The sequence below is a fragment of the Canis lupus genome, chromosome 6, assembly GCF_048164855.1.
Source record: "Canis lupus baileyi chromosome 6, mCanLup2.hap1, whole genome shotgun sequence".
In the NCBI taxonomy this organism is placed as follows: Eukaryota; Metazoa; Chordata; class Mammalia; order Carnivora; family Canidae; genus Canis; species Canis lupus.
In genome coordinates this window covers 47,119,851-47,134,845 of record NC_132843.1, presented here as the reverse complement: position 1 = coordinate 47,134,845, position 14,995 = coordinate 47,119,851, and the positions used below count along the sequence as shown (strand labels likewise).

Genomic DNA, 14,995 nt, shown 5'->3' with positions numbered 1-14,995 from the left:
AACACTATTTCCAAAAATTTTTTTAATCACTCCAAACAGAAACTCTAGAACTCTTAACCAATAACTCCCCAAACCTCTTTCTCCCAGCCACTGGTAGCTGCTAACCCTCTTTATGTCTATGAATTTGCCAATTCTAGCTATTTCCAAAGAAATGAAATTATGTAGCATTTGTCCTTTGTGTCTGGTTTATTTCACTTAGCAGAATGTTTTCAAAGTTCATTTATGTTGTAGCATGTATGAGAACTTCATTCCTTTTTACAAGTGAGTAATAATCCATTATAGGTATATACATTGCATTTTGTTTTTTTTTTGTTTTTTTTTTTTTTTTTGCATTTTGTTTATACAATTCATTTGTGGCTAAACACTGGGGCTATTTCCACCTTTTGGTTATGTGAATAACGAATGCTGTAATGAACAATGACACACAAGCATGTGACCCAGACCTTGCACACAATTGCTGGATATATACCTAAAAGTGGAATTGCTGGTCTATGTCCATTTTGAGGAACCACTAAAAACTATTTTCTACTGCAGTGACACCATTTTACAATCCCACCAGCAACATACAAGAATTTCAATTTCTCCACATCTTCACTGACATTTATTTTCCTGTTTTAAAAAAATAATAGCCATTATAGTAGATGTGAAGTGCTGTCTCACTATGGTTTTGACTAGCATTTCTTAATGATGAATGATGTTGTTCATGATCTTTTTCATGTGTTTACTGAGCATTTTTAGATCTTCTTTGGAGAAATGTCTAGTCAAGTCTCTTGTCCATTTTTTAATTCAGCTGCTTGTCTTTTTGTTGTTGAGTTGTAGGAATTCTTCATATACTCTGGATTTTTTAAAAAAAATTTTACTTGGAGTTCAATTTGCCAACATATAGCATTAACACCCAGTGCTCATCCCGTCAAGTGTCCCCCCTCAGTGCCCGTCACCCAGTCACCTCAACCCCCTGCCCACCTCCCTTTCCACTACCCCTTGCTTGTTTCCCAGAGTTAGGTGTCTCTCATGTTTTGACACCCTCACTGATATATTCATTCATTTTCTCTCCTTTCCCCTTTATTGCCTTTCACTAATTTTTATATTCCCCAAATGAATGAGACCATATGATATTTGTCCTTCTCCAATCGACTTACTTCACTCAGCATAATACCCTCCAGTTCCACATCGAAGCAAATGGTGGGTATTTGTCATTTCTAATGGCTGAGTAATTTTCCATTGTATACATAAACCACATCTTCTTTATCCATTCATCTTTCGATGGACACTGAGGCTCCTTCCACACTTTGGCTATTGTGGACATTGCTGCTATAAACATCGGGGTGCAGGTGTCCTGCCGTTTCACTGCATCTGTATCTTTGGGGTAAATCCCCAGCAGTGCAATTGCTGGTTGTAGGGCAGATCTATTTTTAACTCTTTGAGGAACCTCCACAGTGTTTTCCAGAGTGGCTGCACCAGCTCACATTCCCACCAATAGTGCAAGAGGGTTTCCCTTTCTCCACATCCTCTCCAACATTTGCTGTTTCCTGTCTTGTTAATTTTCCCTATTCTCACTGGTGTGAGGTGGTATCTCATTGTGGTTTTGATTTCTATTTCCCTGATGGCAAGTGATGCAGAGGATTTTCTCATGTGCTTGTTGGCCATGTCTATGTCTATGTGTTCCTCTGTGAAATTTCTGTTCATGTCTTTTGCACATTGCATGATTGGACTGTTTGTTTCTTTGCTGTTAAATTTAATAAGTTCTTTATAGATCTCGGATACTAGCCCTTCATCTGATAGGTCATTTGCAAATATCTTCTCCCATTCTGTAGGTTGTCTTTTAGTTCTGCTGACTGTTTCTTTTGCCGTGCAGAAGCTTTTTATCTTGATGAAGTCCCAATAATTCATTTTTGCTTTTGTGTCACTTGCCTTCATGGATGTTATCTTGCAAGAAGTGGCTGTGGCCAAGTTCAAAAAGGGTGTTGCCTGCGTTCTCCTCTAGGATTTTGATGGATTCTTGTTTCACATTTAGAACTTTCATCCATTCTAATTTCATCTCATTGAGTTTATCTTTGTGTATAGTGTAAGACAACGGTCTAGTTTCATTCTTTTGCATGTGGCTTTCCAATTTTCCCAGCACCATTTATTGAAGAGACTGTCTTTTTTCCAGTGGATATTCTTTCCTGCTTTGTCGAATATTAGTTGACCATAAAGTTGAGGGTCCACTTCTAAGTTCTCTATTCTGTTCCATTGATCTATGTGTCTGTTTTTGTGCCAGTACCACACTGTCTTGATGACCACAGCTTTGTAGTACAACCTGAAAGCTGGCATTGTGATGCCTCCAGCTCTGGTTTTCTTTTTTAATATTCCCCTGGCTATTCGGGGTCTTTTCTGATTCCACACAAATCTTAAGATGATTTGTTCCAACTCTCTGAAGAAAGTCCATGGTATTTTGATAGGGATTGCATTAAATGTGTAAATTGCCCTGGGTAGCATTGACATTTTCACATTATTGTGAAATCACATTTCACAGCATTTCATTTTCATATTAATTCTTACAATCCATGAGCATGGAATATTTTTCCATCTCTTTGTGTCTTCCTCAATTTCTTTCAGAAGTGTTCTATAGTTTTTAGGGTATAGATCCTTTACCTCTTTGGTTAGGTTTATTCCTAGGTATCTTATGCTTCTCGGTGCAATTGTAAATGGGATTGACTCCTTAATTTCTCTTTCTTCAGTCTCATTGCTAGTGTATAGAAATGCCGCTGATTTCTGGGCATTGATTTTGTATCCTGCCATGCTACCAAATTGCTGTATGAGTTCTAGCAATCTTGGGGTGAAGGCTTTTGGGTTTTCTATGTACAGTATCATGTCACCTGCAAAGACGGAGAATTTGACTTCTTCTTTGCCAATCTGCATGCCTTTTCTTTTTGCTGCCTGATTGCTGAGGTGAACACTTGTAGTACTATGTTGAATAGCAGTGGTGAGAATGGACATCCCTGCTGTGTTCCTGATCTTAGGGGAAAGGGTCCCAGTGTTTCCCCATTGAGAATGATATTTGCTGTGGGATTTTTGTAGATGGCTTTGGAGATGCTGAGGAATGTTCCCTCTATCTCTACACTCTGGAGAGCTTTGATCAGGAATGGATGATGTATTTTGTCAAATGCTTTCTCTGCATCTATTGAGAGGATCACATGGTTCTTGTTTTTTCTCGTTGATATGATCTATCACATTGACTGCTTTACGAGTGTTGAACCAGCCTTGCATCCCAGGGATTAATCCCACTTGGTCATGGTGAATAATATTCTTAATGTACTGTTGGATCCTACTGGCTAGTATCTTGTTGAGAATTTTTGCATCTGTGTTCATCAGGGATATTGGTCTATAATTTTCCTTTTTGGTGGGGTCTTTGTCTGGTTTTGGAATTAAGGTGATGCTGGCCTCACAGAACGAATTTGGAAGTACTCCATCTCTTTCTATCTTTCCAAACAGCTTTAGTAGAATAGGTATGGTTTCTTCTTTAAACATTTGATAGAATTCCCCTGGGAAGCCATCTGGCCCTGGACTTTCGTGTCTTGGGAGGTTTTTGATGACTGCTTCAATTTCCTCCCTGGTTATTGGCCTGTTCAGGTTTTCTATTTCTTCCTGTTCCAGTTTTGGTAAGTTTGTGGCTTTCCAGAAATGCATCCATTTCTTCTAGATTGCCTAATTTATTGGCGTATAGCTGTTCATAATATGTTTTTAAAATCGTTTGTATTTCCTTGGTGTTGGTAGTGATCTCTCCTTTCTCATTCATGATTTTATTAATTTGAATCTTCTCTCTCTTCTTTTTAATAAGGCTGGCTAATGGTTTATCTATCTTATTAATTCTTTCAAAGAACCAAACTCCTGGTTCTGTTGATCTGTTCCACAGTTCTTCTGGTCTCAATTTCGTTCTGCTCAAATCTTTATTAATTCTCTTCTTCTGCTGGGTGTAGGATCTATTTGCTGTTTTTTTCTCTTGCTCCTTTATGTGTAAGGTTAGCTTTTGCATTTGAGTTCTTTCCAGTTTTTGAATGGATGCTTGTATTGTGATGTATCTCCCCCTCAGGACTGCTTTTGCTGCATCCCAAAGATTTTGAAGGGTTGTATCTTCATTCTCATTAGTTTCCATGAATCTTTTTAATTCTTCCTTAATTTCCTGGTTGACCCTTTCATCTTTTAGCAGGATGGTCCTTAACCTCCACGTGTTTGAAGTCCTTCCAACCTTCTTGTTGTGATTTAGTTCTAATTTCGAGGCATTATGGTCTGAGAATATGCAGGGGACGATCCCAATCTTTTGGTATCAGTTCAGACCCGATTTGTGACCCAGTATGTGGTCTATTCTGGAGAAAGTTCCATGTGCACTTGAGAAGAATGTGTATTCAGTTGAGTTTGGATGTAAAGTTCTGTAGATATCTGTGAAATCCATCTGGTCCAGTATATCATTCAAAGCTCTCGTTTCTTTGGAGATGTTGTGCTTAGAAGACCTATCGAGTGTAGAAAGCGCTAGATTGACGTCACCAAGTATAAGTGTATTATTATCTAAGTATGTCTTAACTTTGGTTATTAAATGATTGATATATTTGGCAGCTCCCACATTCGGGGCATATATATTGAGGATTGTTAAGTCTTCTTGTTGGATAGATCCTTTAAGTATGATATAGTGTCCCTCTTCATCTCTCACTACAGTCTTCGGGGTAAATTTTAGTTTATCTGATATAAGGATGGCTACCCCTGCTTTCTTTTGAGGACCATTTGAATGGTAAATGGTTCTCCAACCTTTTATTTTCAGGCTGTAGGTGTCCTTACGTCTAAAATGAGTCTCTGTAGCCAGCAAATAGATGGGTCTTCCTTTTTTATCCAGTCTGAAACCCTGTGCCTTTTAATGGGATAATTTAGCCCATTCACGTTCAGTTACTATCGAAAGACAGGAATTTAGTGTTATCATAATACCTATTCAGTCCTTGTTTTTGTGATTGTTTCCTTGGACTTCCTCTTTCTTTTACAGAGTCCCCCTTAATATTTCTTGTAGAGCTGGTTTGATGGTCACATATTCTTTCAGTTTCTGCCTATCTTGGAAGCTCTTTATCTCTCCTTCTATTCTGAATGAGAGCCTTGCTGGATAAAGTATTCTTGGTTGCAGGTTCTTCTCATTTAGGACCCTGAATATATCCTGCCAGCCCTTTCTGGCCTGCCAGGTCTCTGTGGAGAGGTCTGCTGTTAACCTAAGACTTCTCCCCATAAAGTTTAGGGATTTCTTGTCCCTTGATGCTTTAAGGATCTTGTCTGTATCTTTGGAATCTGCAAGTTTCACTATTAAATGTCAGGATGTTAAACGGTTTTTATTGATTTTAAGTGGGAGATCTCTCTATCTCCTGGATCTGAATGCCTGTTTCCCTCCCCAAGTTAGGGAAGTTCTCAGCTATGATTTGTTCAAATATACTTTCTGATACTCTGTCCCTTTCAGTGCCGTCTAGAACCCCAATTAAACGTAGATTTTTCCTTCTGAGGCTGTCATTTCTTTCCCTTAACCTTTCCTCATGATCTTTTAATTGTTTTCCTCTTTTTTTCCTCAGCCTCGTTCCTTGACATCAACTTGTCTTCTACGTCACTCACTCTTTCTTCTACCTCATTAACCCTCGTTGTTAGGACCTCCAGTTTGGATTGCAACTCATTTAACTGATTTTTAATTTTGGCCTGATTAGATCTAAATTCTGCAGTCATGAAGTCTCTTGATTCCTTTATGCTTTTTTCCAGAGCCACCACTAGCTCTATAATTGTTCTTCTGAATTGGCTTTCTGACATTGAATTGTAATCCAAATTCTGTAACTCTGTGGGAGAGAGTACTATTTCTGTTTCTTTTGTGGTGAGTTCTTCCTTCTAGTCATTTTGCTCAGTGCAGAGTGGCTAAAAGCAAGTCGTACTGGAAAAAGGAAGGAAAAAGAAAAAAAAGGGGAGGGAACAAACAAAAAACAAAAGACAAGGAGGGGTATTCTCTGATTCTATAAACTGTAAGTCCCTAGACTTCCCCTGGAACTTTCCAGTGCTGCTTGGTCAAGAACTTGCTCTTCCCCTGTCCTTCCAGCTGGTCTTCTGGGGAAGGGGCCTGCTGTGCTGATTCTCAGGTGTGTGCACCTGGGGGAGCTGCCCCACCCCCTGCTGGGTGCTGGGCTCTGTGGGAGCTGTTTATCCTGTGAGGACCCTGCTCCCTGGCGCCCTGCTCAGTCCCAGGCACAAGGCGACACCAGGAGGAACAACAACAGTGGCAGCGGCCAGCTCTCCAGCTCTGGAGTCAGCTCTATCAGCAACTACTGCTGTCTCCCAGTCCACAGGGGCCTGGATGCTCTGGGGGCAGGGGGTGCTGATCTGCATAGCTCAGGGTCGATGGTGGCAGGAGCGTCCTTATTGTCCTGTGTCCTCCCAGCCCCCGCCTGTCCCAAGGGGAGCACCTGATCCTGGGCTATGTCCCCCAGCGCCCTGGGCTCCAGGGTCTGCGCCGCTGAAATCGTGCTCCCGGGCTGCACAGCCCCCTCTGCACAGAGCTGTTGCCTGAGTGGCTCCCGGGGCCCTGCCGGGCGCACTCCAGCCCTTTTCAGAGCTCCGCCCGCGGTGTGTGGCGCCCTCTCCCCTGGGCCACACTTCATCTGTTAGTAGCCCCAGGAACCTGGGGGCTCCACTGCCCTTCCTGGGATCCTGCCCGAGTTCCCTGTGAGCGCCTTTCCGTCAGGGAAGATTGGTAAAGTTCCTGTTTCTCCGGGACTGGACTTCCCTGTCCTGGAGGCACTCGCTACCGGGCCTTAGCCCAGCTCCTCGCGGGGCGGGGTGGGTGGAGGGCCTCCCTCTTGGATGCTGTTTTATTTATTTATTTTTTTCCGTCTTCCTACCTTGATAGAAGTGCAAACTCTTCTCACTATAGAATTCCAGCTGTTCTCTCTTTAAATCTCAGGCCAAATTCGTAGGTTTTCAGGATGATTTGAAAGTTATCTAGGTAAGTTGGTGGAGATAGGTGACTTGGGGATCCTACTTTTCCGCCATCTTATATACTCTGGATTTAAACCTTTATAAGATATATATAATTTTGCAAATATTTTCTCCCACTCTAGGTGTTGTCTTTTCATTTGAGGGGTAATGTCCTTAGATATCCAAGTTTTTTACTTTAATGAAGTCTCATTTACCTACTTTTTCCTTTGGGGCTGGTGCTATTGGTGTCATATCTAAGAATCCACTGCCAAATCTAAGGTTATGATGGCTTATCCCTATGTTTTCTTCTAAGAGCTTTATGGCTTTAGCTCTTAAATTTAGGTCATTGGTCTATTTTAAGTTAATTTTTATATGATGTGTGGCAGGGATCCAACTTCATTCTTTTGTATATGGAAATCCAGTTATCCCAAGCCTCATCTGCGAAAGAGTCTTTCTTTCCTACACTGAATGAACTTAACACTCTCAAAAAAATAAGTTGTCCATTGTAATAGTTTCCTAACAAAGTATCACAAGATGGCTTAAAACAACACAAATTTATCCTCTCACAGTCTGGACTCTAAAAATCCAAAATCAAGGAAATAAGATAGGGCCTTATTTCCTCTAACACTTGTGGAGAGGATCTCTTCTTTCCTTGCCTCTTCCAGCTTCTGGTGGACTCAGGTGTTCTTTGGTTTCTGGCAGCCTGTCATCTCCACTTCTGTTTTTACATAGCTGTTTTTCCTCTGGGTCTGTCTTTTCCTTTCCTTATGAGGACATCGAGTCATATTAGATTAGTGTCCATCCTAATGACTTTATCTTGACCATTTCCAAATAAGGGCACATTTGCAGGTATGGAAGATTAATGCTTCAATACGTTTTTTAGGGGGACACAATTCAAACCAGATACAGCCACAGATACATACAGAGGTTTATTTCTACACTCTCTATTCTATTCCACTTGTCTATATAGAGTCTGCCCTTTATACAAGTCAGTATCACCAGCTTTGTAGCGTTTTGAAATCTTTTTCAGGATTGTTTTACCCTTTTTTTTTTAAATTTTGCCAGACTTTGACAAGTTTTTACTTTGCCAAACTTAGCCAAACTCTTCAGAAACAAAACATCTTTTATTATCAGTCTTTATTATGGGTCACATTTTTCTGCTTCTTTACAAGACTGAGTTTTTATTATATACCAGACACTGTAAATTTTGCCTTTCGGGAATGTTGGATATTTCTGTATTCCTATAAATATTCTTGAACTTTGTTATGGGACATAGTTAAGTTACTTGAAAAGAGTGTGACCCTTGGGTACTGCTTTTCAGATTTAGCTGAAGGCAGAACTCAGTCTCTGGTAAATTACTCGCTACTACTGAGGGGGTAGAGATCAATGCCTCATGAATTACGAGGTTTTGCAGTCTTGCTGTTAGGACAGGCACCATTCCTGACCATGCTACTGCCCCGCACTGTCAACTCTATCCTTTTCTTTGCTTTTTTCCCCCTCTCTGGGTTATTTTCTTCACATATCTGTGCTAGACAAACTCTACAGAATACTGAAGGATTACCCCTGCCAAGTTCTTTTTCTGTGTACCTCTTTCCTCTCTGATGTCCTGTGAACTGGAACTACCTTGTTCTCCTTAGACTCACAGTTTCCTCCCTCCTCCTCAGAAATTGTCAGACAACTTCCATTTGTTATACATAGTCCAGGAATAGACACCATAACAGTCATGTCTCTTAATATTCTTATTTCCATCTAAGACGAGACTTATCCTGCAAGCTCCTTAACAATCATTCTCACATTTCTTGGCTGGTTGATACAAATGCCACATAGAAAGCACCTCTTCACTCTCTGGTAAATGAGCTCCCCCTATTTGTGCCTAAGATAGGGTCCAATTCTATGAGGCCTTTATCCAAAAAGAATCAGTACTGCCTTTTTGTCAGTTGGCACTCTCAACACCTTATCTCACTGAGAAACACAAAAAAATATCTGTACTACTCTATTCCTAGCACTTATGTTGTTTAATTAAGGTGTCATTGTATGCAACTTACTCATACACTACACTTAGTACATTCATATACTATACTCACATAGCTATATAGTGGCTTCAGTTTTATTGCCCCAGAACTGTAAAATAAGTTCCCTAATTTTAAAGTAAACGTGTATAACTAACATATGTAAATTTGATTTTTCTAGGGATAACTCAGGGTTTCTCAATCTCAGCACTATAGATAGATACCTCCTTGTTGTGTGTGTTTAGGGTGGGGAGAGAAGTATGCTGTACACTATAGGATGCTTAAAAGCACACGTGGCCTCTTGGCCTCTACCTACTAAATGTCAGCTGTGACCACATCCAACCTCCCACCACATTTAACAATCTGATATTGCCAAATGTCCTTTGGGCAGGGGGTGGCAAGATCACCCCAGCTGAGAACTACTAGGCTAACAGAAAGAACATTTCTAACCTTAAGTATTTGTTTACAGTTTTTAACAACAGAAAAAGGAGGAAGAGTAAGGGGATAAGACTTAATTCCAAACTGACAGGAACCTGTTAAAATAACTAATTCTCAAAAATCTGGAGATCCATTTTTCTGCTAATTACCTTACTCAAATACATTGTAAATATGTTTTAAAAGTAACTTCTTTATATATAATGCAGTAAATACCATCAATCTTTAATTATGCTCAATCTACTGAAAGGTATCATAATGAACATCTTGAAAAGAAGCAGAGAAACTAATTTCCCTATCACTGAAGCATTCGTGATTAAAATTCAGTTTTACTTCATGCTATGCTAATTTTATGAATTATTTACAAGTCTTAAAGTACATAATGTGAAACTTCTTACTTGAAAATAAACTTCTCTACTCTGAGATCTCATTTTTCAAAATATATTCCCCAAGACTTAAAGCTTATTTTTAGGCGATTCAAGAGGGAGAAAATTAATTAAACTGGTAGCTAGAGTTAAAAGAAGGAGAGCCAGAAAGTTCATATCTATGTAGTGTTATTCTCCAAAGGAACAGAAGAATATTTTATACCAGTTCCAGGTTTTGAGTAGACACGTCTAGAAGTCTAATGCAATTACCTGCAACATGAGCTCACAGTCATCTCTTCCAACAAAAATCATTTCTCGTGGCAGCCTGTGGCGAGTGCCTCCACTGCTCACCAAAAACCAGGATGTTAAGCTCATTTTCTGCTTAGCTTCTAAGTCTCTGGCAAAACTACGTCATCCTGCAGAGATATTGAAGAAAAACATACATTCAGATATTTTTAGCTTTAGTATCTATTCATCAAACCTTTTAAAGCAGGCTTAAGAATAGAACTGCATCATCTACTCCTAGCTAAGTAAACAGTCCAGAGGTCCTACAACATAATAGATTTACCAAATTCTCAGGAGTGTATTAAGTCCAAAGACTCAATATTAAGAGTTCAATTAAAAAGGAAGATATTAAATTAGTCAACCAATTCACACTTATCACACTTCTGAAAGGCTTTGAGCACAGCTTATAAAGGTCTACAATTCTCAAGTAAATGATCATGATATTATGTTAACCTGAGTAAAAACCAACATTATACAAATAAATGTCTGATTTATAGATAATTTGAGAAAGACTAATTTCAAATGTATATATTTGATATCTGATTAAGAACTGTAAATAAAAACCAAAGAAATTGTCAACGAAGCATAGACCACTGAAAGAACTTTTAAAAATATGCAATTGCAATTTCTCTGTCCTCACATGTACTTCACTTTCTTAGGACATTTTTCTAGAGTAGCAATTTTTTTTGTTTTTTGTTCTTGGAACCCATTACACTCTTCTATTTTTTTAAAAATTTATTTGAGAGACAGAGAGCAAGAGCGAGAGAGAGCATGAATGGGGGAAAGGCAGAGAAAGGGAGAAGCAGACTCCCCAGTGAGCAGGGAGCCCATGCAGGGCTGGATCCCAGGACCCCAGGACCATGAACTGAAGGCAGATGCTTAATTGAGTCAACCAGACAGCCCTCATTTCACTATTTTTTAAAAAAAGAACCCCAAAGAGCATTTTGTTTATATGGGTTACATATGTCATTTACCATAAAAAGAAATGAAAACTGAGAAACGAAGATTTATTCATTTAAAAAAGAAGGCCTGCCTTCATTCAGATAATTAGAAAAGAGAAATTTATTTTAATAGTTTTCTCAAAGAACTGTAGTTTTTTCTTTGATACTACATCAAAACTTTGAAAGTTTCTTGAAGTTTACTTATAATAAGATATCTGAAACTTTTTATAGTATGCTACATGAAAATTCCTCTTCAACTTTGAAGGAATCTTGTATTATAAATTCATCATTTGGAAAATATTGGTTCCCTGAGTTACACAGATCTTCCAAATGATGACACATTCATTTTATTATTTAAAAACATCCCATTCATTAATTTCACCACTCATCTCCTCAAAAAAGCCTTTAAGTGCTAGGCAGCTGTGAGGATCATGGTGGCAGAATCAAGTTTTCTAAAATCCTAGTTTTCTCTTGAAAGCTCAAATTTTGACAACAAAATACTACCAGTTCTTTTTTTTTTTTTTTTTTGAGATGACAGGCTTTGTTTGCAAAATACTCAAGTCTACAAAACCGTAAATTTGTTCATCATTGTTTCAAGTAACAAGGTGCACCATGAAACAAGTGGGTAGTGCAGTTCACAACTCAATGATACAGATGCTTCCCATTGGGACAACCAGGTACTTTGGTATACAACATAAGTGCTTTATAGGTCCTTCCAATTACTTGTACAGAATATTAAAAAGATGTGACTCATTTTTACCACTTTATCAGAGACATTCTTAAGTGAAACTGGATTTTTTTTTTTTAACTGCAGGTACATGGCAGTGAAGGATACAATTACTATTAGTATAGTTCAGCCTAGATCTATGCCAAGCAACGAGCAGCTTTACCTACCTTTCTTTTTATACTAGAAGTTCAAAAAAGGTAAATAATGTTTTGATGTTATTATGAAAATAGTTTTAACCTCTTGAACCTTTGAAATGGTTTCAGAACTCCCAGAGGCCTGTGGATTGAGCTTTGAGAACCACTGTGCTACAGAAGGTGGCTATGTCATTTAGAACTTAAACTTTGGAGTCAGATTGACAGATCAAGAATCTGTCTTGTCTCTTGATTCCAACACTTTACTTTTTATTCAACATGACCTGGGGCAAGTTACTTATCTCCTGCTCATTGGTTTATTCTTTCCTAAAATGGGGTAATGATAGTATCTACTCAATACTTTTTTCTTAGGAATCAAAAAACTATTTGTAAATATTTTCCCCAAGAAATGGCACATTCTGTTATAATTTAAATAGAAGCAAACTATACTCCAGTGAACTGAAACATTCTGCAATAAGAACTATATCTATACATTAAAGCAAAATCCTACAAAATGTAGAATTTTATGTCAAGGTAAAAATATTATGGATTATAAATTTATCAGCACATACAAGAAACAGTGGGTTTCACTAAAACAGGCAAATAATATTCTGTAAAATCCAAACAACAGGGACTATTGGATGGCTCAGCAGTTGAGCGTCTGATTTTGGGAGCTCAGGGCATGACTCGATCTGGAGATCGAGTCCCATGTCAGGCTCCCTGTGAGGAGCCTGCTTACCCTCTGAACTATGTATCTGCCTCTTCTCTCTCTCTCCATGTCTCTCATGAATAAATAGACAAAATCTTAAAAAAAAAAAAAAAAAAGCCTAAACAATCAAGTCTTGCTCCACTCTCAGCTTACCAATTGATATGGTCAATTTATTTGGATTTTTAAATCTTTCATCCACCTAACTCTGTGCTGGAAATGTTGTTAATCTTCCAACTGTCTAGTCTCTATCAAATTGGCTTTTAGCATTTCACATGTACATCCTGGCCAAGTCAACACAGAATCAAAAAAATTTTATGCAAGAAAAACCCTCCAATCTAAATACAGCATTTACGTTGCATACTGCGTTTATAAACCAACAAAAGAACAATTTTGAAACATGATATTAATAAGTTAGCTATTATTTATATATTTATTTAAAGGGACTGGAAAACAAAAAACTACAATAAGACATGTTAAAAGGAAATGAAGTTAAACACTGAAAACTAAAACAGCACAGCCAAATATGGTAATGGGAATACAACATTTTCAAAATCAAATTTTATGTGAACATTGTTTGTATGCTACAAAAACACTGTTTTAAGTATTTAGACAACATCAAATAGAATTATATTAATACACAAATATATAATCTATAATTCTATAATATAAATATACAAACAATAATTATAGTTTACCCTTGAACAACAGTTCAAACTCCATGAACCTGCTTATATGTGGATTTTTTGATACAGTATGATAATTACAATTTCTCTTCCTTATGATTTTCCTAATAACATTTTTCTTTTCTCTAGCTTACCTAATTCTAAGATTATAACACATAATACATGTAATATAACAATATGTGTTAACAGTTTGTTATTGGTAAGGCTTCTGGTCAACAGTAGGCTATTAGGAGTTACATTTTAGGGGAGTCAAAAGTTATACATGGATTTGCAACTGTGTAGGGCTTGGAACTCCTAACACCTGTATTGTTCAGGGGTCAACTACATATAATTACATAAAATATGAAATAATGGCTTTTAATATATTTTTTTGATTTTCACTGACACTTAAAAGATAAATAAACGAATACATAATTTCTGAAACAAAATAAAAGTTATCCTTAAGATGAGGGGTATTTATTTACTGGAGTGGTACAATGGCCTTGAGACCTCTTCTAGCTTCTCAACAGCAGGTGGGAATGAGATATCACAAAAAAAGCTACTGCTTTTCCATTTTTACATAGGGCTCTCTCCTTATCTAAGACAGCTTTCTCACTGGTCCTTCAATTCCAATGATCTTTTTCTACTCACTGAGTAATATAAACACTCACACACAGATAAAACTGAAACCTGGTTGAGAGCTTCCTCAAAGTCCAAGCTAGGTTTCAGCTCAGGATCCTCTAAGGGTTGGGGGAGTAAGAAGCCTTTGGGTTCAACAATTGTAGAGAAATGCCCGAGTGTTGACCAGATGTGATAGCAGTTACATTTCCTTGTACAGTTTCTGGATGAGCCAAGAAAACATGTATTTTGGAGTAGACTTTCTGAATTAAAACCCCAGTCCCTCGTACTAAGTGATTCAAAACCTCAAAAATGACAAAAATAACAACAAATGCTTCTCAATTTTAGATATATCTGTACAAAGAAAAAAAAAACCCAAAGAAAGAATATTTAAAGACAAAATGAAACACAGATATGGTATCTTATAATACCTGGCATATGGAAGGTACCCACTTAATGTTCGTCTCCTTCTCTCCCTCTCCTCCTAATCTTTTCTGCCAAATAATACCCTAAAGTTGTAACTTGAGACTAGAACAATATCAACCAAACAAGTAGCATTTATTGAGTATTTTCTATGTCAATTCTCTAAAGTATTCACTTAAAGGACACTTCAGGATAAAAATTGTGACAATATAATGTAGCTCATGGATTAATCATAAAATTAAAAATGTTAGTCTTTATATTTCATTCATATTTCAATTCTAGAGAAGTTTAATGGATCATTTATTAAAATTCCTACAACATTTTCTCAAAGCATGAACAGTCTTCATTGGGATCTAAAGTATGATTGTACAGAGGATCATTGAGTTTTTTGAAGACTGCAGGCCCAGGCCCTCTTACATACTCAAATTATACCACAAACTATAACCTTTGCCCTGTGATTCTGCATTCTTCCAATCAGAGGTGGGGTATAATCTCCCATTCCTTAACTCTAGGCTCTGCCTTATAATTTGTTTTGGCCAACAGGATGACATCAGTATATGTGATGCAAATAAAGCCTAAAATGTGCTTGGGCAATTGGCTTGCCCTCCTGCACCTCTGCCATCACCAAAAAAAAAAAAAAAAAAAAAAGGAACATGCCCTGGCTAGCCTATTTGTCCAAGATGAATGAGAGATATGTCAAACAGACATAGATCTAACATATAACTTG

General features: G+C 37.8%; 1 protein-coding gene across 19 annotated transcripts in view; it reads right to left on the bottom strand.

The window, feature by feature from the left end:
* Window positions 1-14,995, bottom strand: part of CEP170 (centrosomal protein 170) — a 131,539-nt gene that overhangs the window by 89,817 nt on the left and 26,727 nt on the right. For all 19 annotated transcript variants that reach the window (XM_072830347.1, XM_072830352.1, XM_072830348.1 and 16 more), the window contains one exon: window positions 10,043-10,188. In XM_072830347.1, coding sequence (XP_072686448.1) covers window positions 10,043-10,147 — 105 coding nt within the window. In that variant the 5' untranslated portion in view covers window positions 10,148-10,188. The remainder of the gene's footprint in view (window positions 1-10,042; window positions 10,189-14,995) is intronic.